The following is a 21,483-nucleotide window of genomic DNA, read 5'->3' on the forward strand; positions in this document are numbered from 1 at the left end:
GTCGACTCGGCTGTAGCGGGAGTCGACTCATGCTTTTCTGGAGTCGACTCGGCAACTGTTCCGGATTTGAATTAAAGTGGCCTCTTCGACTGGGAGTCGACTCGACTTGACCTGGAGTCGACTCGCCAACTTCTGGAGCTGACTTGGCATTTTCGGAGTCGGCTCATCCCATAAAGTCCACGAAGCCAATTTTCAACCTGGCCCACTCGAGTCGACTCGACAATCCTGGGAGTCGACTCGGCGCTCAGAGCCCGAACTCCCGATCTTCTGTCTTTTGGCTCGTCCAGTCTTGGAGTCGACTCGGACTGTTCTGGAGTCGACTCGGCTCTCAGTTTCCGAAACATGGCCTTCTGCCTTTTTGGTGTAGCGCTGCCTTGGGGTCGACTCGAGCTGTCTGGGAGTTGACTCGGCTCTCAGAGACAATAATTCGGTCTTCTGTCTTTTTGGGGTCGCGCTGTCTCGGAGTCGACTCGCGCATTGCGGGAGTCGACTCGAATCTCAGAGTCCGAAAACTGCTCTCTGACTTTTGCCTTGTGAACCACTGAGAGTCGACTCTCGCTTTCTTTGGAGTCGACCTACCAACCATCGGAGTCGACTCGCGTTCCACAGGAGTCGACTCGAATCTCAGGGTCGAAATTCGCTCTCTGACTTTTCTGTCTGTAACTCCTTGGAGTCGACTCATACTACTCCGGAGTCGACTCGGTAAACATCGGAGTCGACTCGCGCACTTCAGGAGTCGACTCGCTGACAGGTTTTGAGTTGATGCTTTCTGCTCGTCTGTCTGTTCTCAGTCGGAGTCGACTCGAGCCCGTGCCAGTGATTCTGATGCGCTTGGAGTCGACTCGTAATACTCCGGAGTCGACTCGAGTCTCAGACTTTGGTTCAAACTGACTTCTTAACTTATCCAAAATATTATGAACCAAGTCTAGAAACACTTTAGACAAGATTTTCACTAAAACACTCAATTGAATTCATTAGTAAACAAGAGATATACTCAGATGCTTTGAGCTCATCAAAATCAAATAGGGTTATGATCAATCACTCCACACCGTCTCCCTTAAAATAAATGAAAATAATTTTTTTTAATAAATTAATAAATATTAAAAACTAAGGATTTATTAATATAAAGCCACCTTAATGGTGGGGGGTTTGGCATAGACCCCTACCAGTTTATTAATTTAAATCAAAATGGTACATGAAGGGAGGTTTGGACCTTGGTCTGACCTCCAGAATACAATAAGAAAGGAGAAAAAATAGAGATGACTCACTTTAACAATTAAAAAAATAAAAATGTACAATTATAAAAAATTAAGAAATCTTACTAATCATCAGTGATTCAGTGAATCAGTATTCACTATTCAGTAGTGTTTGTATCATCATCATCAGAGGATGTTGTATTATGTCCACCTTTATCTTGAAGTCTTGCCTCAGCATCCAACCAATCTTTGAAGCAGAGAAGCATCTCAACCGTTTTGCCAGTCATCCTACTTCTCTTTTCGTCAAGAACACGCCGACCTGCACTAAAAGCGGATTCCGATACTACCGTGGACATCGGCACAGCTAAAATATCGCGTGCAATTGCAGACATAACAGGATATTGATTTGTAACACTCTTCCACCAAGATAATACATCTAGACTCTCTATTTGATTTTCATCATATGCAGACTGAAGATCATTTCGTAAATAAAATTCTAGTTCACTACTTAAAGATGAAGAAGATGAAGATAAACTTGAAGCATGTGTGTGTTTTCTCTGTGCAATGAATGAAAAAATAGATGACGAACGAGAACTACTAGAAGAAGAAATAGAGCCTTGTACGGAGAATCTAGATCCACGAATTTTTTCATCATATATAGCATAAATATCATAAAGAAGTTGTTTTACCTCAATTTTAGCAGGTTCAGGATCTTGAATCATATTTTCACAGTATGCATCAAGTAAAATTAGCACGTCATTCAATTTAACTCTTGGATCAAATACAGCAGCTAAGTTATGCATAGGACATATCTTGTCCCAATACTCATTCCATTTAGATTCCATTTGTTCAATAATAGGCATTAAAACATCATCATATCTATGTTCTGCAAAGTTTTGACTAATTATATATGCTTGTTGTAAAAATGAACATGAAGTTGGATAATAAATACCAGAAAGAACATTGGTAGCATTATAAAAACTAAGCAAAAAATCTTCCAAAATTTTTTCTTTATTCCAATCAGTTTCAGTCAATGTAAAGCCTAATCCACGATCATTAATATATGCACTTAATAAGTTTTTATATGGGTATGCATTATGTATCATGCTATATATTGAGTTCCAACGAGTAATTACATCAAGTTTAAATTTTTTAAAACGTTTACCATGATTTATATAAAGTTCCTTAAATTCTTGAAGTCTTGATCTTGAAGCATGAATAAAAGAAACTGCATTTCTAATTTTTGAAATCACATCTTGAATCATGCCCATGCCAGCTTGAACAGAAAGATTTAAGATATGACATGCACATCTAATATGCAATAAATTTCCATTTAACATGGGATGCAATGAGTCCTTTAATAATGTAACAGCAGAATTATTATTAGATGCATTATCAAAAATAATAGACATAATTTTATCATTAATATTATATGAACATGCAGTTTGATAAATGACATTTGAAATTTGTTGCCCAAAATGTGGAAAATCAAAAGCACGAAAAGCAAGAATACGTTTATTTAATTGCCAATCATTATCAATATAATGAGCAGTAATGGCAATAAAACAATTACTACCTACAGATGCTGACTAAATATCAGAAGTTAATGAAATTTTTACATATAAAGTAGAGAGTGTTTCAATTAAACTTTGTCTCATTGCTAAAAAGTTAGTCATAGCTACTCTTCTAAATATACGCCTACTAGTTCTTTTGTAAGCAGGTTGTAGGTTTAATTGAACATATTCTTCAAAATTAAAAGATTCACATAAACTAAAAGGTAATTCATCCTTAACTATCCATTTTACAAGTGCTTTTCTTTGATTTTCATGATTATATGCAAAATTACCTACAAGTAATCCCCCTTGTATATTAAGGGTACTTTGAGCATGAGAATCATGCATCCTATGACTCTCTTGATGTCTTTTTAAATGGCCTGTTCCTCCACTACTACTACAACTATAAAGTTTGGCACATTTTTTACATTTTGCTTTCCAGACTCCATCAACCATAATTCTATCAAATTCATTCCATACAGCACTACTCCTCTTACGAGAAGAGGTTTGATCTTCACTCGGTTCACTAGTTCTAGAGGAACTAGGAACATGGGGTTGGGGATTAGTTTCTTCTCTCTCAGAAACAGGAGGAATGCCAAAATGACTTTCCTCAAAAGATGACATATCTAAATTGATGAATGCAAAAAAGAAAAACTAACCACAAGGAAGAATTGAGTAGAGGGTTAGAGGGCAGAGGTAGAGCCGAGATTCTGAGCTTCCTCCCGTGCTCTCAATAGGAGTGACCTTCTCTTCTCAACAGGAACCTCCTCTTGTGTAGCACTTGAACACTTGCTAAATGCAAACTAAAAATTAAATTGCTAGAAGAGCATTTTAGAAGAGAGAAATAGCAGTAGTAGAGAAGGAGAGAATAGTTGGTTTGGTGTGGTGAGAATGAGGGAGGAAAGGGGTATTTATAAGGCTCCAAATTTTTTTTTCCCAAAATACCCCCCAAATTAGCCGTTTTTGGACTATTGGGAGGGGTATTTTGGGAAAAAAATTAAAAATAGCCGTTGGAAACGGCTATTTTCTCCCCCTTCCTGGCACGGCCCGTTTGCGCCCGAGACGGGCCGTGCCGGGCACGGCCAGTCTCGTGCCGTGCCGGGCCCGGCCCGCCAATCCACGGGCCTGGGGCCGGGCCGGGCCGGGCTTGAGTTTTTCGCTGAGCGGGCCGTGCCGACCCATTTAATCCGTGGCCCGGTGGTACTAGGCCGGGCCGGCCCGGCACGGCCCGATGCCCATCACTGGTCGTGGGACGCCCGCAGCCTAGCCTGTGGCCACTCCCCTCCTCCTATCCCAGCTCCTCCGCCTGCCTCCTCCCATCCCAGCCCCTCCGCCAGGCCACCGCTGGCGACGACCCTAAGTCCGACCGCGATCCCTCCTGCCTCATCCTCCTCCGTCTATCCGTCTACCTGGGCGGTGTCCTCTGCCTACAGATCGACGAGGACCCTTCTGCCCCTGCCATCGATTCCAGATCCTCGACGTTCTCTTCTCCGACCTCGCCAACTGCTGCCTTTGGCTCCCTCACCTCTCCTCTCTCGCAACCGGATCCTCCTCCTCCTTCTACCTGGCCGACAGCTTCGAAGCGTGTCCTTATCCACGACCCCTTCAAGATCCTGGAAGGGATCGGGCGAGCCGGTCCTTTCCCTCAACTCCCATAGCCTCTTCGACTTCAAGCAGCCGAGGGAGCGGCAGAGAAGGAGGGAGAAGAGGCGGAGGGCATCGGGGGTGGCGTCGGGGGAGAGGGAGAGGATGGATTACTTTGGCATTGAGGAGGGGGAGGGAGGGGGATGGGTGGGAGAGGATGAGGCGGGGGGATGGAGTATTTTGGGAGGAAAAAAAACTTTTAAATGAGAGTATTTTGATCAAAAAAAATAGCTTCTTGACAAGGCTGAAAACAGATTTTTTGGAAAGCTCCAAAATGGAGCTTCTCTCAAAAAACTGTTTTCAATTTTCTGAAAAAACTAAAATAGTTTTTCGAAATTTTCACCAAACATCTTTTTTCATTCAAAAGTACTTTTGAAGGACCAGAAAGTGCTTTTTAGCCCTCCAAAAGCTTCCCAAATAGAGCCTAAATTGTCTCTGGTGTACTAGCATATTTCCTTGATATGGTGGCTGAAATATATATGGCGCTAAAAATCATGCTTAGTTCGATGCAATAAGCTTGATAAGGTATACCCTAAACCTTAAACCCTGGTGCAGGGTTTGTTCATACTCCTATAAATAGGGGAAAGCGCACCCCTTTTCTTCGCCTCCTATACCTCCTCCCCTTCTTGTTCTAGGGTTTTGCCCCGGCTTAGGGTTCCGCCGGGCCGCCGTTTTCTCCTTCTAAACAACCCATTTTCTCGATTCGGGGCTTCTGATTTGAGTAAAGTTTTCATCTTTAATCTTTCTTTTTCTTTTCTTTTTTTTTTTCGTGCTCGAGGCATTGGATTTAAGAATGGAAGTAATTCTTAATGTTAGGACTTGAGAGATTTTAGATCTTGATTCTTTGTAGAAGTCTTGCACGAAGCACCCCGGGCTTTGCTGAAGAACTCCGTGACGACGGAAGCCCCAATGCTCGTGCCAGATGGATTCGCCGTTCCGTGTTGCAGTTCTGTTCACGAATTCCTACGACCGATCTGTGTCAATGTAACGGCTAAACTTTAGTTTTTTATGATGTTTCTTTCCATCTGTTTGTTATCGTTTGCCTCTCCACACCTTTAGCTTTTTGAGGTTTCGTTCCCCAATGAGCCTAGTCATGGAGGCATACAGCGAGAACGGCGGGGTGAACGTGGAGGCTTACTCTTTTTTCCATGGTTTTGCCTCTAAAATCTCTCGCCACAACTAGATGCCGATCAAAAGCTTGGAAATTTGTATTTGTTCGCCAATATCACGCGATGAGCTAAGAGAGTTCCGAAACCCTTTTTTATTTTTTCCCTTCAAGTGGATATTGTTTGTCGCCTCTATAATTTTCTCTAGTGTCTAAGTTGGCTGGGGATGGTATTTTTGCTATCAGGATACGAGGGAAAAAATTGGATTGAGTCTTCCTTTTTTTGGAGGGGTACTATATTTTTCACTTAAAATGCTCTACTCTTGGCAATGGATATAACCTACCAGCGCTTCTGATAATTGTGCATGAAGCATATGAAAAGAATGGTTGATTTCCTTGACATGAGCTGATGCATATCTTTTCAGGATTTGCTTATAATTTTCTAGAAAAAAATTAAATGCTAGGATAATGCGGTATTCTATTCTTCTATTTGTTTTAGACTCATCGTGATGCATTGTCTGTGATGAAAATCTAGACAGCTTCAAAAACGCCAGTTCTGCTTCAGAACGATGGAGGAAGCTGTTCTGTGCTTCGGTACATTTTGGATTATCATTGTTTTTTCTAGTTTTTCACCTAGGATGGTTGTTTTTTTGTTTTTCTCACATCCATTTATTTGAACTAACTTTAGCGGTCTCTGATAGTTGTTTTTCTCCCAGCTGCCTATGATGATATCTCCAAGTTTATGAGATGTAAATAGCTTCAAGTCCCTGTTTTACAGGGAGAACCTACTTGGAACTCCTACATTCAATGACATCAGTGGACTTTTCTGAGGCATTGTTTCTTTTTTGATCATGATGTTATCTTGATATGTATGAATTATAGTGATTAACAAAGTACGTTCGGGCTGTTTCTAAACTCTTATTTCTTTTATGTATTTAATGTACGGTTTTTTTTTAATGAAAAATATTGAGGAGTGATTTCAGCTGGACGTGATGGTAGAAGCATTAGCCTTTTTTGCTTTTTAAACACTCACTTTGAAGTGTATATCTTGTACATAAGTATTTGGTTGTTGAATGGTAAGCCTTTTTTGTGAAACACAAAACATTTAGCTTTTTGCCACCGCCAATGATTATTTGTCTGCAAAATGGATGTGTTGTGGAACCAAGTCCCTGCTTGCAGGGAGAACCTACTTGGGGAGGCAGCAGTTAACATGACATCAACAGATACTTCTGAGGCATAGAGATTTATATGTTCAGCCTTTGAATTTTCTTGATTTTTCTTTCACTGTTAAGAAATTATTGGTGATGCTACTCGCTAGCTATGTCTGTAATTCTTATGTACACTATTTATACAAACACACTACATGTAATGAATCCCCAACTTACCCAGAACTAAATCCCCAACTCAAGTTTTAGCTTGGTCTGCATGTAATGAATGTAATTTCAAACAGCAACTAGGTAAACAATGAAAAAAATATTATGGCAATTAAATTATGTTGTCTCCCTTCCCTATTCTCTTTTGTGGCCTAAGCCTTTTTACAACATTATGTTACCTGATTTATTTGTACCTACATGTGTATGTATCTGAGTTTAACTATCCTCTTGCTACACTGCACAATTGGCATGTAGGAACTGATGAACTCAGAAATGGAGTGTGGTCATCAGCTTCCTTTCTTATCATATGAGATTAGGGCTGAATAACAGCAGCAGAACATTTTATATTTTTATATGTTCTTGCATGTTATAAGCCGCTGTATAGTCATCCTTCTTCTTTATTCTGTGGTATGTTGAATTACACTTTTCCATTCTTTAAGAGGCTTGAGAAGTTAGAATGTTCTGCAAGTAACATGCTGACATCAATTATTGGCTCTATGGGGCATCATAATTCAGCTCTTTACAATGTTACAATCTAAGTATTTTGGTTGAGATGCAATGGAAATAACCATGCAAGTATTGTTGAAAATTACAGGTGCAATCCCTTCCCAATCAGCTAGCTACAGTTGCAAGACATATGAGGATTGTGTATGTGCATCTTATCATGATTGAACCCAAGTAAAAGCTTAGGCTACATGTTCCACAGCATTCTGTCTTTTACTGATATGGAACTTTTTAGATTATTTTAAACTCAATATCTTCAAATAATTGGGATTTTGCTGCTTCCTATGTAAAATTTATTTACAATAATTTGTGGTGCTACCAAGATTGATAAGGTTTTGAAACAATAATATTTGATAATTAATCTTTTTGCTTCTTGAGTTACAAAAATATAGCAATTATTCTTTCTTGTATTTTGCGTTTAACTAATCATAGGACATGTTTCTTCTATTTGGCTATAGCTGATATTGGAGGTTCTATATTGTTCCCATGTCTAAGTAAATCTTTTCATTCTGAGGTTATCATTGGACTAACATGTCAACACTTCAGCTTTTTTGTTTCTCTACATTTTTTTGGTGGAGCTCATTGATGGAATATGTGAACCTTATTGTTTTGTTGTATGCTTTATTGGTCTCGTTCTCTATGATCTCTCTCTCTCTCTCTCTCTCTCTCTCACAGTATAGAGTTTATCCCTTATTTTCCCTCTTGATTTTTGGGTTTTTCTTCGTATTCTCCTGATATTATGTGGTTGATTTTATAATGGTGGTTAGGATTTCCGCTACATGTACCAAGGTTGGGGTTTTGGGTTGCCCTGGTCTTGAAGTTGCCGGATCTGGCTGTAGCTATATGAATCAAGGGAAGAGGGAAGAAAACTGGTCGGCTTGTCCTCCTTATTGTTGGCAACCCGCTTACCAAGCTTCCCACATTAATCTGTTGTAAAACGTAGCTTCCTATTTTATTCTTTTTTATTTTTTGTGAGGAGGGTAGAAGAGGGAGATGGTGCATGTGTTAGCCATTTTTAGAGGACCTTCTCACACATCAAGAGCTATCCATTTTCTTTGATTTTTTAATGTTTTTATCAATTTTTTAAAGTGATGATAGCTCGGCCATTATCCAGGCAAGCTGCTTTTTAATTGCTGCAGATTGTGTCATCGATGCCTACATCTGAGTCTTATTTTCTTTTAATCTATCGCTCTATTATTCCATGCTGTTCTCTATAATCGGCAATTATATTTTTGCTCTTATTTTTACTCTATTTGTTTTTTGAGGAAATATTTGTACTTTTATATTGATTTATTAGTTTGTATCGTTTAATCTCTCTAATTACTTTTTTGGTTGTGTATTGCTATGAAACTTTTTGGTCCCCTATGTACTTCACGCCGAAGAAATCTTGATTTTTTAATAGGTTGTTTCATCACGCATGGAGGACAACTGTCTCATTGCATACGGTAGTTTGTGGTTCGTTGAACAGAAAGCTTCTCATAGCAATCTCATAGCATATAAAGGACAACTGTCTCGTTGAACATAAAGGACAATCTCATAGCATATAAAGGACAACTGTTTCATCGCAAAGCTTCGAGTGGAAAGGGAACAATTTTATTTGCTATGAGATTGCATCTACTGCTATCAAGAAAATCACATGAATACTATCTCATGACAAATCAAGAAATCAAAAACTAGAATTCAAGAGGCTGGAACCACCAATTGCAGTCAGATATGATTTTATGATGATGGAGGGAACATGGCTTATCGCAACCCAATCCTCGCCATCATTTTCCCAAACTCTGTCACTAAATGCAGCAGGCATATGCAGCAGCTCCAGCTTCTTAAGGGTAGTGACATATCTTAGTCCATGTGGAATCATCTTCAGTGCATTACAGCCAGCAATAAACAGGTGACTGATACCAGGCATCGCCCCCTCCTGCACCTAGGGCTGGAAGTGGGCCGGGCCGAGTCGGGCCAAACCCCTACCCAAGCCCGGTCCGAATTTTTTTTTCGGGCGTCGGGCCGGGCCGGGGCCCGAAAAATTTTTAAGGAACAAGGCCCGAGCCCGGCCCGAGCCCGGCCCGGGCCCGGCCCGAACCCATTTGGGCCGGCCCAGTTGGGCCCTAACCTGGGCCGGCCCGTTTGGGCCAGCTCGTTTGGGCCAGCCCGATTCCGAGCCCGGCCCGATCCCCAGCCCGGCCAGCCCGTTTGGGTCATAGCATATCCTCCTTTGTGTTTTCTGGCTTTTTCTGATGTTTCATTCTCACCTGCTTCCTTATATTACTAACAGCATTTTTTGTTTGAAGCAGCAATCATGCACGACATGCAAACAAGTTCATGCTATTCTTGAACAAAGAGAACTTAAAATATCCTCTCTTGTTTCATTAGAAAAGTGAGCAACTGATTGGCTTTGTGATTATTATACTTTAATTAAAAGCAGATATCCCAGAGAGTCCAGATAAGCAAATATGTAGGCAATGATAAGAAGTAACATCTGTCAGTCAAAGTGAACCATCTGACTTCCAATACTTGTTAGATTTAGACAAACCTATTGGTAGCAATTTGACATTAGAAATATTGCTTTCATTGTTGTAGAAACAACAATATGTTACATCGAAAAAATGTAATATGTATACAGATCTTTGGAAAATTGTATTCAATTGGTTTGTGTCAAAGGTGCTTCACTAAAATTTGCACCAAGGTTTGGCAAAATCTATCTGCTGCTTCAACACGTTGATACAAGTGGAGTTAATTACATGTCAATGTATTCCTGAGACTGGATGATCCTCACAAGCTCCTTCAAGTTAGCTAATACACGCCTTGGTCCCAAACTTTCAGCTCCAATGTAGTTTAAAAGCTGCTCTAAATCCTACCAAACGAAAACAAAATGTGATTGGCAAAATACAAATGCATATAAAATATCAGATGCTTTATGCTTAGGTAGTCCGTACAAGCTCTCACTGCATATTTTGCATAAAATTACATGCAGGATTTGCAATGAAGTTTTAGGGACTGGAAAGCGTCAGCAACATCCTTGCCATTATTTTGTATACATTATTCTGCATTAATGTTTTCTGCCAAGAGATATTTCCTCAACAAAGTTCATGTGCACAGGTATGAGTTTCTGAATCTAACCGGACAATCTCAGAACATGAACAAGGATTTTCTGGTATACATTGACTTTCACCTTAAACAGAGAGACAGAAGCACAATAAAGCATAGAAGATGAACCTTATTCAACAAAAATATTGCATATGCTGCTCTTGTAAACATACAAGCAAAAATGTCGACAAGCAAACAACCTATTCAACTTAAATCAAATATAAGATGGACCAAGTAGGCAATCAGACAGATCATTAACAAAATAGCATCTGATGGTTTGAAGAAAACTTGCAAAAAAATTCATTCCATGCAACCAAGTGCAACGATACAACTGAAACCAAACAAAAGGATTCCATCAAAAACAGGAGGATAAAAAAAATCATCGGCCTGAAGTCGTTGTTCCCTGCACAATAATATATTCATCATATCCATGTAATAGAGAAATCCCCTGAAGTCAGCTTCAGGCCTGCAGTTCAAAAACATACAACTCTCATAAAATTTTGCAACAAATAACCATGATCCACATAAAAATACTCCATCAACAAACATACTTCATACTTGATACTTTAGGTATGAACTAGATCTGATGAGGGTATCGTCATTCAGTTCTCCCAAATTGCCCACTCCAGGAGTCCAGGGTGTCGTCATCTACATTCAACGTTACAGAACTCGAGCAATTTGCAACTGTTAACACACAAATCAATCATAAATGTTTAAATTATAAGTACAATAAGCAAATAAAAATATTAGATAAATTTAAAAGATTTATAAACCTTCATCATATTGTTCACGAAGCCAATCTTGGGTACACACTAAGGCTTCTACGGTAGAAGGGCTCAAAGAGCTTCGATACTGATCCACAACTCTACCACTAGTGCTGAATGCTGACTCAGATGAAACAGTGGAGACTGGAATAGCTAGAACATCTCGAGCCATTCTTGATAGTATAGGATAGACTGCTGCATTGCTCTTCCACCAAGCCAAGATGTCAAACTCTTTATTCTCCAAATCAGGAAGTACATCATCATCCAAATAACTATCCAACTCGGATCTCTTAGGGCGTTTTGAAGAACTCTGACTTCTAAATTGAGCAAAATCCATACCAAATTTTTTTTTGGAAGAAACTGAACTTATATCACCTTGTCCACCAAAATTAGATGTTCGCTCACTTGAACTCATCGAGGGATGCATTCTTGTTGCATCTACATACTCATGATACAATTGAAAAAGACAAGCACGAATATCATCAATCTTTTTCTTGCACTCCTCCAACTCAAATGCCTTTTGATAACAAAATTCTACAAATATCAATTTTGATCTGGGATCCAAAATAGAAGCAATTACCAACAAATTATTGCACTGAGACCAATATTTGTTAAACTTCTTTAGCATCTCATTTGTTAATTGCTTCACTGTTTCATCAGTATCGATACTTTCATCCATCAATAAAGCCCTAATTCCCCAAACTTCTTTTAGGTATAAATTGGATGTGGGATACTTACAACCAGAAAATACTTTAGTGGCATCAAGAAAGGCTTCTAAAAATTTAAGAATTATAGAAGCCTTTTTCCATTCATCATTGGTGGGGCATACACATGAATGCTCAGTTGCATATCTAATAAAAGCATCTTTATAACCAAGTGCATCATGCAACATTTCATAAGTAGAATTCCATCTTGTAGGAACATCCAAAGTGAGTCCTTTTCTAGCAGGAAGTCTCATATGCTGTAGAATTTCATTAAATGCTTGCATTCGAGATGGGGATGCAGAGACATATCTAACAATTTCTCTTATACATTCAATAGCTTCATGAATGATTTTCATTCCATCCTGAACCATAATATTTAATATATGTGCACAACATCTAATATGACTGTACTCCCCACTAAACAACATTGAATAACAAAAGTGATCTCGGAGCCTTCTCATTACAGCATCATTTGTGCTGCAATTATCCAAAGTAATAGCACATATTTTATAATCCAATTCCCATTCAACAAGACATTTTTTTACAGCATCTTCAATTGCAAAGCTGGTGTGAGGGTATGGAAGTTTCTTGAAACTAATAATCTTCTTATGCAGAGTAAAGTCAGAATCAATATAATGTGCTGTGACAGATATGTAACCGATTTTCTGATTTGATGTCCAAATATCAGTAGTGAAACTAACTCGAGAACTTAGGTTCTTGAATACATCATGCAATTTTTTCCTCTCTTCTTGATACAAAGCCATACAATCATGTTTTACAGTCTTACGACCCATAATTTTGAATAATGGCTGAAGAGATCTCATAAAATCCAGAAAAACAGTGTGCTCAACAATACGAAATGGAAGCTCAGCACATATGATAAATTTTGCAAGAATTTTTCTACTCTCTTCTTGATTAAATTTGAAACACTTTATCGGATCTTTTGAACTTGGTAGTAAGAGCAGCTGATTAGTCGAATTCTTTTGATACTTCTTGCAAACATTTTCAAGATGGCGTTTTAGATGACTCGTTCCTCCTTTAGTGCTCCCACTTAAAACTTTTTTACAATATTTGCACTTAGCTATTGACCCTTCAGAATTTTTTTCCTCGATAAAGTGATTCCATACCCAAGATCTTTTTCTAGAAGAATTGTCACAAATATTTTCAGCAGTATCTTCATTTCTATCATCCTCATTCCTTAAATCTTCAACAGTCTCATTTTCACCCACTTTAGAATGAGACATTAGTAAAAATAATCTGCCCAAATAACAAAATAAATATCACAAATTGCAACTATTGTAACAATTCTCCTCAGCAGGCATCATAATTAAAAGCATGAAAACTTCCAGTTGCTATAACATAACAAAGATGATCAACTTGCCAGTTCAACTAAAAATTTACTAACTCATTTGAAAATTGAACCCATAAATAAATAAACAAATAAATAATAACAAATCACTATCTTGTCATGCACTTATGTTAAAAAAATAATTGAGGAACTATTTTTTAAAAAATTATCTGCCAATATGAAAAAGTATAGGCATCAATATTTCGGTTCAATCTCAGTTGATATTTTTGGTGACATAGCAGAATATCTCGCGCAATATGTTCATACCATCTCAACAGATATATCAGATTATCAATTTATGATGCTCTAGATTTTTGGCACTGATGCTATTAATGTCTTGCATGGGAAAGTGCCCAGAACTAATTCAAACTGTGATCTGTGCCAAAACAAGAACCCTGCTGCTCTGGAAAGACAGATTATTAGTTCAGCCAGTTGCCAAAAAGCAAAATTAAATTTATCCAATCAAAGCCTCCAAAAGCCGTTTAACTTGATTTAACTTAAAATCAAGTGGGATCAGCGGCCACTTTTATCTGTAAGAAAGAGGCAGGTTGAGGTCCCTTAAAATTTGTTAAAAACCATACTCCTTTGATGCTCACAAGTCACAACTAAAACCCTGCTAGGCTGCTACCGAGCATAATTATAAAGCATAAAGAGAAATCATCAAACAGTAGTGTAAGGAGATTAGGAGAAGCCGGAAGCGGAGAAACCGGAAGGAGAAGCCGACAAGGAGAAGCCGGAAGCGGAGAAACCCTAGGTCCCTAGCTCCACGCCTCCGCCGCTCATCCACTCTGCGCCTCGGCAAATCCCAACCAAAACGAAGAAGATCCCAACCAAAACGAAGAAGATCCCAGCCAAAACGAAGAAAACGTACCTCAAAATCTAGCTTCGCCGACGATAGGGTGGCCGGGACGGTCGACGACGACGACGACGACGATGACGACCGGAGAAATGGAAGAGTGGACGAGCGGACCACGCCTCGTCGCCTGCACCGCTCCACGCGCCGCGCCTCGTCGCCTCCACCGCTCGTCCGCGCCGCCTCTGCAAATCCCTCGGGTCGAAAATGGTGACGAGCGACGGCCGACGGAGCGAGTCGCGATTCAACTTTCAAGCCTTTAGGTTTTCCTTTAGGGGCTTAGGGCAAATTGCTGATACCGTATCAGTGATACGGGCTCGGGCTTGGACGGGCCGCGTTCGGGCCCGGGCTTGGGTCGGGCCCGGGCCGGGCCAATGAGATACCCGAGCCCGGCCCGAAATAGAAATGGGCTTAATTATTCAGCCCGAGCCCGGCCCGAAATGCATTGGCCCTAGCCCATAGCCCGGCCCGCGAGCGGCCCGACCCGATGGGCTTCGGGCCGGCCCGAGCCCACTTCCAGCCCTACCTGCACCCTCCAATTTTCCAGTGCCCTCAGACCGTGGAGATGCAACCGTTTCAGCTGCAAGAATCCACCTGCAGAGCAAACCATCTCTTTCCCTGCGTATGCTCGAAACCCCAATCTAAGAACTCAAGGTTTTGCAGCTTCTCCAGCGTTGCCATTGGGTCCACTTCTATACGAGATCGCTGCAATGTGAGCTTGGTGAGGTTATGAGGGAATTCATCGCTGTTGGGTAATTGTGGCCTCTGACATACGTCCATTTAGACGCAAAACATGAAGGTGCTCTTGTCCTGATAATGCTGGAATGATGTCGGTGGGGATCGGATTCCCTTCGAGTGCGAATAAAACTAGAGAACTCAGGTTCCTAAGTGAATTGGACAGCATCGTTTCATCTAAATCTGAAACTTTGAGTATCTCGAGGTTCCGAAAGTTGGTCAGTTGTGGCAGTTGCTTCTCAATCCATAATCCACCACGTGCTCCCTTCAAGGTCAGCAGATTCTTTGCAGCACAGATCTTTACAGATCTTTTATAATGGGATCGGGATCGGATTAGCCCAGTAAAAGGATACATGCCTTAGTGAAGGAATCTTCCAAATGCATCAGGCAAAGACTTGACGGAAGTCCATGTTACATCAAGAGTTTGTAGATAGCAAAGATCTCCGATGGATGGTGGAATCTCTGACACCCAGGTCCTTCTCAGCCCCAAATATCGCAAATGGATTATGCTTTTGATTTCCTTGGGCATCTCCTGAAGTGACGCCCCTTCCAGATCAATCACTCTCAGTAACTTCAGACTGTGTAGCCTCAGGTCTACAGGGCCAGTGCTTGCAGGCCAATTGAAGCCTACGAGAGTGCGCAGGAATTGAGAAGAAGAATTAAGAGACGCCAGTACATGATCAGCACTGTAGTGGAATAAAGCCACACGGCGTGAAGCACTTGAGGTTGTCTGATCTTCGGTGCTATAAACGTCGGCAAATCGAGCCTCTTTTGCTTCCGATATGCACAATTCACGCAGGAGATCGTGAACTCGGAAGGTCTTGACACCTCCATCAGACTTCCTTTCCACAACTTGAACCATGCACCTCTGGACTAACTCTTCCAAGTAATCTGCCGCTGTTTCTTCTGAAGTTTCCCTCTCTCTTGCCGGAATGAAGCCTTCTGCAGTCCATAACCTAATCAGTTTAGAAGCTCTGATCTCTGAGTCCTCAGGGAAATAACCCAGATAGAGACAGCATGATTTTAGGTCGTAAGGTAGGTCTTCATAGCTCAAAGCCAGTACATCTAAGCATTGGTTGCCATCTTTGTCTGCCTCCCATTTCAAACTCTTCTTCACTTTTGACCATACGATAGGATTTTTATCTTTTTTCGATAGCATGCCTCCAAGCACAACAAGAGCAAGAGGCAAACCACCACATCTTTTCACAAGTTCTCGACCCAACATCTCCAAGTTCTCAGGGCAGCTCGTTTTAACATCTTGATTTGGAAAAACATTCCTAAGAAAGAGTTCCCAGCTCTCCTGTCCATCTAAAACCCTTAACTCATAGGGTGGGGAATCTGGATCAGCAGATTTTGCAACATCTATCGAACGGGAAGTGAAAATGATTCTGCTTCCGTTCTTCGCATCTGGCACAATTTTTTTCCATACTTCTGTACTCCATATATCATCCATCACCCATCACGATCAGATATCTCGTCTTTCAAGAACTTATGCCGCTTCTCTTTCAAGTCATCTTCTTCCATGCTATCCAGTTCTTCCTCTGAAATTCCCATAATTTTCCTCATGATGTTCTCCAAAATCTTTGTCACACTATAGACCTGAGAAACTGATATCCAGGCATATTTCTCAAAGCTTCTCTTGATTTCGCCGGTATTGTAAACCTTTTTAGCAAGTGTAGTCTTGCCCTGACCACCAATTCCAACTATCGAGATCACGCAACGCCGTGTATTTCTCGGATCTTAATTGTTTTACGATTGCTTTCCTATCATCCTCGAAACCTGCAGTATCTGAGTCATCAACATGTGGTAATATCCGCCGCTGGGATTGCACACTCTCATCTGCATGGCTCCCCCCTGCTCCCCCACTTTCACCTATATTGGCGATGCCATATCGATCTCTACGATGGGAGATGTCAAGGATCCTTGACTTGATCTCTGAAATATCCAAGCCAATTCTATGGCAAGCTATTAATTCACCGAAGATAAGGGCATACGTAATGACAAGGCCCACGAAGCCTCTCCGCCTCCGCCGTCTCTCGATCTTGAGCACAAATGTTTCAACGATATCCTCAGCGTCGTAAGCTACATCTGTGACATCTCTCGCCCAATTCTTCACACTCTCATCGTTCCCCTTCCGTTTGTTGTCAGCGTCCTTCAAGAAGCATTGAATTCCCCGCAATTCATCTTCTATCCGCTCAACTTGATCACGGACTCGATACAGTAATTCGGCTTCTTGGAGTAGGAAGTCTCCGAGTTTTCGCACCACAACAGAAACAACAGCCTCAGCCATTTCTGATCTCAGTTCTCCTTCCCAGGTGGAAGTGAGATCATAGCTTCAGAAGCACATCTAGATTTGCAAGATCTGCTTGCTCGAAGGGCATCCAGCCATCATTACTTCTATAGCATTAGATGCATCTCTCCTGCAATCCATTTGTCAAGTTGTTCACAAAAGTCGAAGATTTCCCCATCTTTTTGACCTCTCCCCTGCAACCCATTTGTCAAGGCGACATGTGATCTTCTGTGGATGTGAGTCCGCTGCGGAACTGACCCATTTGGTGGCTAGGTCCGCGGTTGACCCATTGACTTGTAACATCGTTAATAAAGTACATAAACATCTAAAAGTAATAGAAATGAAATTAACAAATATAAAAACAGACCCTATAATTAATTTCAATGTCAATATATAATAAAAAGTGCTTACTTCATTTTTTTTAAAACTTGGCACGTTTATTTGATAACAATTTGTATCACAATTATATAATTATAAAAGTTAATCTGAATTTATCTAATTTATTTCAGTTAATTATATAATCTTGATCAAAAAATTGTTTAACAAAGTTTTGCAATGCATAAGTGTAGCACCAATTGTTAGAAACATTTGATTATAAAATTATAAGTTACAAAGGTATGTAATTGTATTGATAATCAATTTATTTTTTATACCAAACATATAAAAGTTTTAGTTATTAAAATATTAAAGCTGTTCTAGGTATGTAAAAATTGGATTAAGGTTTTTATTACCTTTCTGTTACAATAAAAATTGATTAAAAATAGTTGGTATGAAATATAGTTATTAATTTTGATGTGACCCTACCTAAAAATATTAGTGGGGTTCAGTGGGTGGGCTGTGGCCCACCATAGGTTTTAAAACATTGCTTGATATTAATTTCGTTAATTTAACTGGAAAAAATATTGTTATTTTTAAAGATTTCCATGCTTACTCTTCCATCAACATGTTCATTTGGAATCCGTGCTGGAAGAACCTTCGCTTAGGCAGCATTTGGATACCGCAAAAAAACAAACAAAAAAAAAAGCTATTCAAGTACTGTAGAAGGAATGGATTCGTTTCCTAGGATAAGTGTCTTTTATTTGATCACAGGAATAAATGGGAGAGGTTACAGGAAAGGAATAGAAGCTATTTAATGCACTTCGAATTTCACGATGATTTATTATTTATCACAGAGATAATAACTTTTTGGTACACTTAAAAAAATAAAAAAAATGAAGTAATAACATGGTAATCAGCTAACGAGGTAGAAGGGAATATATCTATGCTATCTTTCTCCATGAATAAAGTTATGTTTTAGATAAGAAAGATCAAGGCTGCAAATGGGTCAAATTGACCCGTGATCCGACCTAATCCGACTCGTTTAGACCCAATCCGATCTATTTAAAGGATCTAAGGAGCTTGGTCAAGTTCTAAAATTCGACTCGTTCCATTTTCGGGTTGGATCTAAATTTTCTAAATTTTGATCCGACCCAATTTAATTTATTTAAAATTTAGATAATTTTGGATTTCCAACCCTATAATCCGACCCGATTCGATAAACTATTTAGGTTTGCAGGCTGCAAGGGTGCATCACATGTTCCAGTAGTTGTTCGTGGGTATCCAGAAATAAGGTTTTACAAAAGCATCACATGTTTGTTGAACTGGTTTAGTGTTTTGTTTGATGCAATTTTAATGGAGATCAGGTATCACTATCCTGTTGCTTTCTAGTTTACGAAATTTTGAATTCAAACTGCTGCTTTGCTCCTAGTAAAGAGGAGGTCAGCCAATCTAGTAGGTGAAAGGAGTAGGAAAACTCATGTAGTTTTGTTTCGGTAGTTTTATGGTCACCTTCAGACCTCAATTACATCTTCAACAGTTATGTTAGATCCATGTTTTTTTGTTTTCAGAAAAGGGTTTAAATCCATATTGAAGACACCTATGCATTTGGTTTTGAAATATGTACTAGTCCAATTTATTTTACTGTCCATATATTTTTTGACTTTGAGTTATATCAGACTATCAGGTATTGTTGAGCACTATTTATAGACAATCAACTTTTGTGGAAAGGATCAATTACCATTTACCAATACTTGGATACGCGTGATATCGTCCAAGCATAAAATCTATGAATCAGGTCCAAATGTTGCTTATGAAGTATCAGTTTGAAAATTGAGTCATGACTGAATAAATTATGAACAAGATAGGAGAGCTACCAACATTTAAGACAAGCATGTCATTTATTTGCATGATTTCATTTGAGAAAGTGAATATTGGTGAAATAAGAAATCGCAACTTTGCCAAACAGAGAGCTAATTGGGATTAGACCTGAACCGCTCCATCCCGATCCAAATTTTTTAGGTTGGGACCGAGTTTTACATAGATCTGACTTGATCCAAATGACCTATTTGGTCAAAAATTATAGCCGTAGATTTGACCTGATCTAATTTTCTATTAGGTTTGGTCTGGGTCCAATATTAGAATCTAAATAAGGAACTTGATTGGGTCGGGTCACTCATGACCTGGTCCAATCTATTTGCACAAGAAGGTAATTAGACTATCCCGCTGGTAAAAGATGATTTGGCAAGATAAAGGAAGGAATCGTAATGACCAAATCCGGTCTGGTCAACAATCTTGATACCATTGCCAAGTCCAGCACCAAGGAGCTCATGGAGGCGCTTGTGGCCGAGGCTGATGTCAATATGATTGGGCGGTTCGGAGTGGGGTTCTACTCTGCTTACCTCATGGGCCATGGCCGAGAAGGTGGTTGTGACTACAAAGCACAATGATGATGAGTAGTACGTTTGGGAGTCGCAGGCCATAAAGAAAGAAAACAAAGATTGTGTTAGAAGTTGAACTCTCTCAATCATACTAAAGTCGTGGTTGGACTTTTATTTATAAGCACCGTAGCAATTTACAAGATCTTGAGATAAGAAAGAAAAGAGATAATTACAAGATTGATGGTTGAGAGATTTTAGAAAGAAAAAATTGGAAGACTAGCGTTGAGAGATTTTAGGACTAGTCATTGAGAGATTTTAGGAGAGGCAAGGGGAGGGTCTACTGGTTGTAGCTTGACCCGACCCTTGGCTTGAGAAGAAAACAATCAAAGCTTCTTAAACAAGCAAATATAACAATATAAACAAATAGAGTAAAGAGAAGCCCTCAAACGAGTTTTGAAGATGAAGGAGCTCGGCTTCTTCTTTACTTGACCCTCTTCTGATTTGGCACGAAGTAGAGGATCACCGAGGCGACACACGGATGGAGAGGAAGCTTTGGGATTCACTTGGATGCTCTTCTTCTCTCTATTTCACTTTGAATGGCCCTTTTGTGCTTATGGGAGATTTCCCTTGTAATCACTTTGAAATCTCTTTCCTAAATGTTCTCTCCCACTTCCATTTTTTTTGTCTTCCCTAGCTCTCCTCTTGTTTTTATAGCTTTAGATGGCGTGGAAACAAGAATATAGCCGTTAGAGACAAAAATAGAGCCGTTGGACACAGTCTGCACTTCCTGACAATATTACCGTTGGGATCGGAGTCGACTCGCGCGATCAGGAGTTGACTCGTTTGTTGCAGGAGTCGACTCGTCTTAACCCGGAGTCGACTCGCCAACATCTGGAGCTGACTTGGCATCTTCGGAGTCGGCTCATCCCATGAATTCAGAGGACATACTTTCTGATTTTCTTCCTCGAGTCGACTCGGATTCTCTTGGAGTCGACTCGGCTCTCAGAGCCCGAAAACTGATCCTCTGCATTTTTGGCTTGTCTGGTCTTGGAGTCGACTCAAACTGTTCCGGAGTCGACTCGGCTCTCAGTTTCCGAAACACAGCCTTCTGCCATTTTGGTGTAGCGCTGCCTTGGAGTCGACTCGAGTTGTCTGGGAGTCGACTTGGATCTGAGAGTCCGAAAACTGCTCTCTGACTTTTTCCTTGTGTTCCACTGAGAGTCGACTCTCGCTTTCTTTGGAGTCGACCTGCCAACCATTGGAGTCGACTCGCGTTCCACAGGAGTCGATTCGAATCTCAGGGTCGAAAATCGCTCTCTGACTTTTGCCTTGTTTTCCTTAGGAGTTGACTTGCCAGCTATTGGAGTCGACTCGAGTTCTTTAGGAGTCGACTCGCCTCTCAGGGTCCAAAATATCTTTTCTGTCTTTCTGTCTGTTACTCCCTGGAGTCGACTCGTTCTACTCTGGAGCTGACTCGACAAGCATCGGAGTCGACTCGAATTCCTCAGGAGTCGACTCGAAGACTATTCTTTTGAATTTTCCTTCGAATTTGCTCCTCCAATTTGAATCCTTTGAACTTGAGACTTGGGCCAATAAATTGTAGCTTTCTTCCAACTTTTCTTGAGAGCTTTGGA

The 21,483-nt window shown here is 40.2% G+C and overlaps 1 protein-coding gene, 1 long non-coding RNA gene, 6 other non-coding genes and 1 pseudogene across 8 annotated transcripts; 7 read left to right on the forward strand and 2 right to left on the reverse strand.

The window, feature by feature from the left end:
* Nucleotides 1–4,878: 4,878 nt before the first annotated feature.
* On the forward strand, nt 4,879–6,486 carry LOC148714629 (uncharacterized). The gene is made up of 2 exons (XR_016399200.1): nt 4,879–5,114; nt 5,244–6,486. It is a non-coding gene; the product is annotated as an uncharacterized LOC148714629 (long non-coding RNA).
* LOC120108152 (small nucleolar RNA snoR134) lies at nt 5,249–5,392 on the forward strand. Its single transcript, XR_005509640.1, has one exon. It is a non-coding gene; the product is annotated as a small nucleolar RNA snoR134 (small nucleolar RNA).
* On the forward strand, nt 5,823–5,907 carry LOC120108150 (small nucleolar RNA U36a). The gene has a single exon (XR_005509638.1). It is a non-coding gene; the product is annotated as a small nucleolar RNA U36a (small nucleolar RNA).
* On the forward strand, nt 6,217–6,331 carry LOC113461266 (small nucleolar RNA Z278). Its single transcript, XR_003383417.1, has one exon. It is a non-coding gene; the product is annotated as a small nucleolar RNA Z278 (small nucleolar RNA).
* A 133-nt stretch (nt 6,487–6,619) lies between the features above and the next one.
* LOC113461256 (small nucleolar RNA Z278) lies at nt 6,620–6,734 on the forward strand. The gene has a single exon (XR_005509634.1). It is a non-coding gene; the product is annotated as a small nucleolar RNA Z278 (small nucleolar RNA).
* Nucleotides 6,735–7,106: 372 nt separating this feature from the next.
* On the forward strand, nt 7,107–7,211 carry LOC120108149 (small nucleolar RNA snoR97). The gene has a single exon (XR_005509637.1). It is a non-coding gene; the product is annotated as a small nucleolar RNA snoR97 (small nucleolar RNA).
* Nucleotides 7,212–8,205: 994 nt separating this feature from the next.
* Nucleotides 8,206–8,300, forward strand: LOC120108148 (small nucleolar RNA snoR109). The gene has a single exon (XR_005509636.1). It is a non-coding gene; the product is annotated as a small nucleolar RNA snoR109 (small nucleolar RNA).
* Nucleotides 8,301–11,010: 2,710 nt separating this feature from the next.
* On the reverse strand, nt 11,011–13,643 carry LOC149768262 (zinc finger BED domain-containing protein RICESLEEPER 2-like). The gene is made up of 2 exons (XM_089928837.1): nt 11,233–13,643; nt 11,011–11,143 (listed from the first exon to the last, which is right to left on the reverse strand). The coding sequence occupies exons 1-2, from the start codon at nt 13,169–13,171 to the stop codon at nt 11,058–11,060; spliced, it is 2,025 nt and encodes a 674-aa protein (XP_089784963.1). The 5' UTR covers nt 13,172–13,643; the 3' UTR covers nt 11,011–11,057.
* LOC120105343 (putative disease resistance RPP13-like protein 3) lies at nt 13,640–17,446 on the reverse strand (annotated as a pseudogene).
* Between the last annotated feature and the right edge of the window lie 4,037 nt (nt 17,447–21,483).

Source organism: Phoenix dactylifera, chromosome 2 (genome assembly GCF_051530095.1).
Source record: "Phoenix dactylifera cultivar Ajwa chromosome 2, Ajwa_hap1_PhDact_Kaust_v1.1, whole genome shotgun sequence".
In the NCBI taxonomy this organism is placed as follows: domain Eukaryota; kingdom Viridiplantae; phylum Streptophyta; class Magnoliopsida; order Arecales; family Arecaceae; genus Phoenix; species Phoenix dactylifera.

What these genes read in the sequence shown, in the direction of transcription:
- LOC149768262 (XM_089928837.1), bottom strand. Translation starts at nt 13,171, where the DNA reads ATGTCTCATTCTAAAGTGGGTGAAAATGAGACTGTTGAAGATTTAAGG. An exon ending in TCGTGAACAATATGATGAAG is followed by an intron (nt 11,144 to 11,232) that starts GTTTATAAATCT and finishes GTGTGTTAACAG; the next exon opens with TTGCAAATTGCTCGAGTTCT.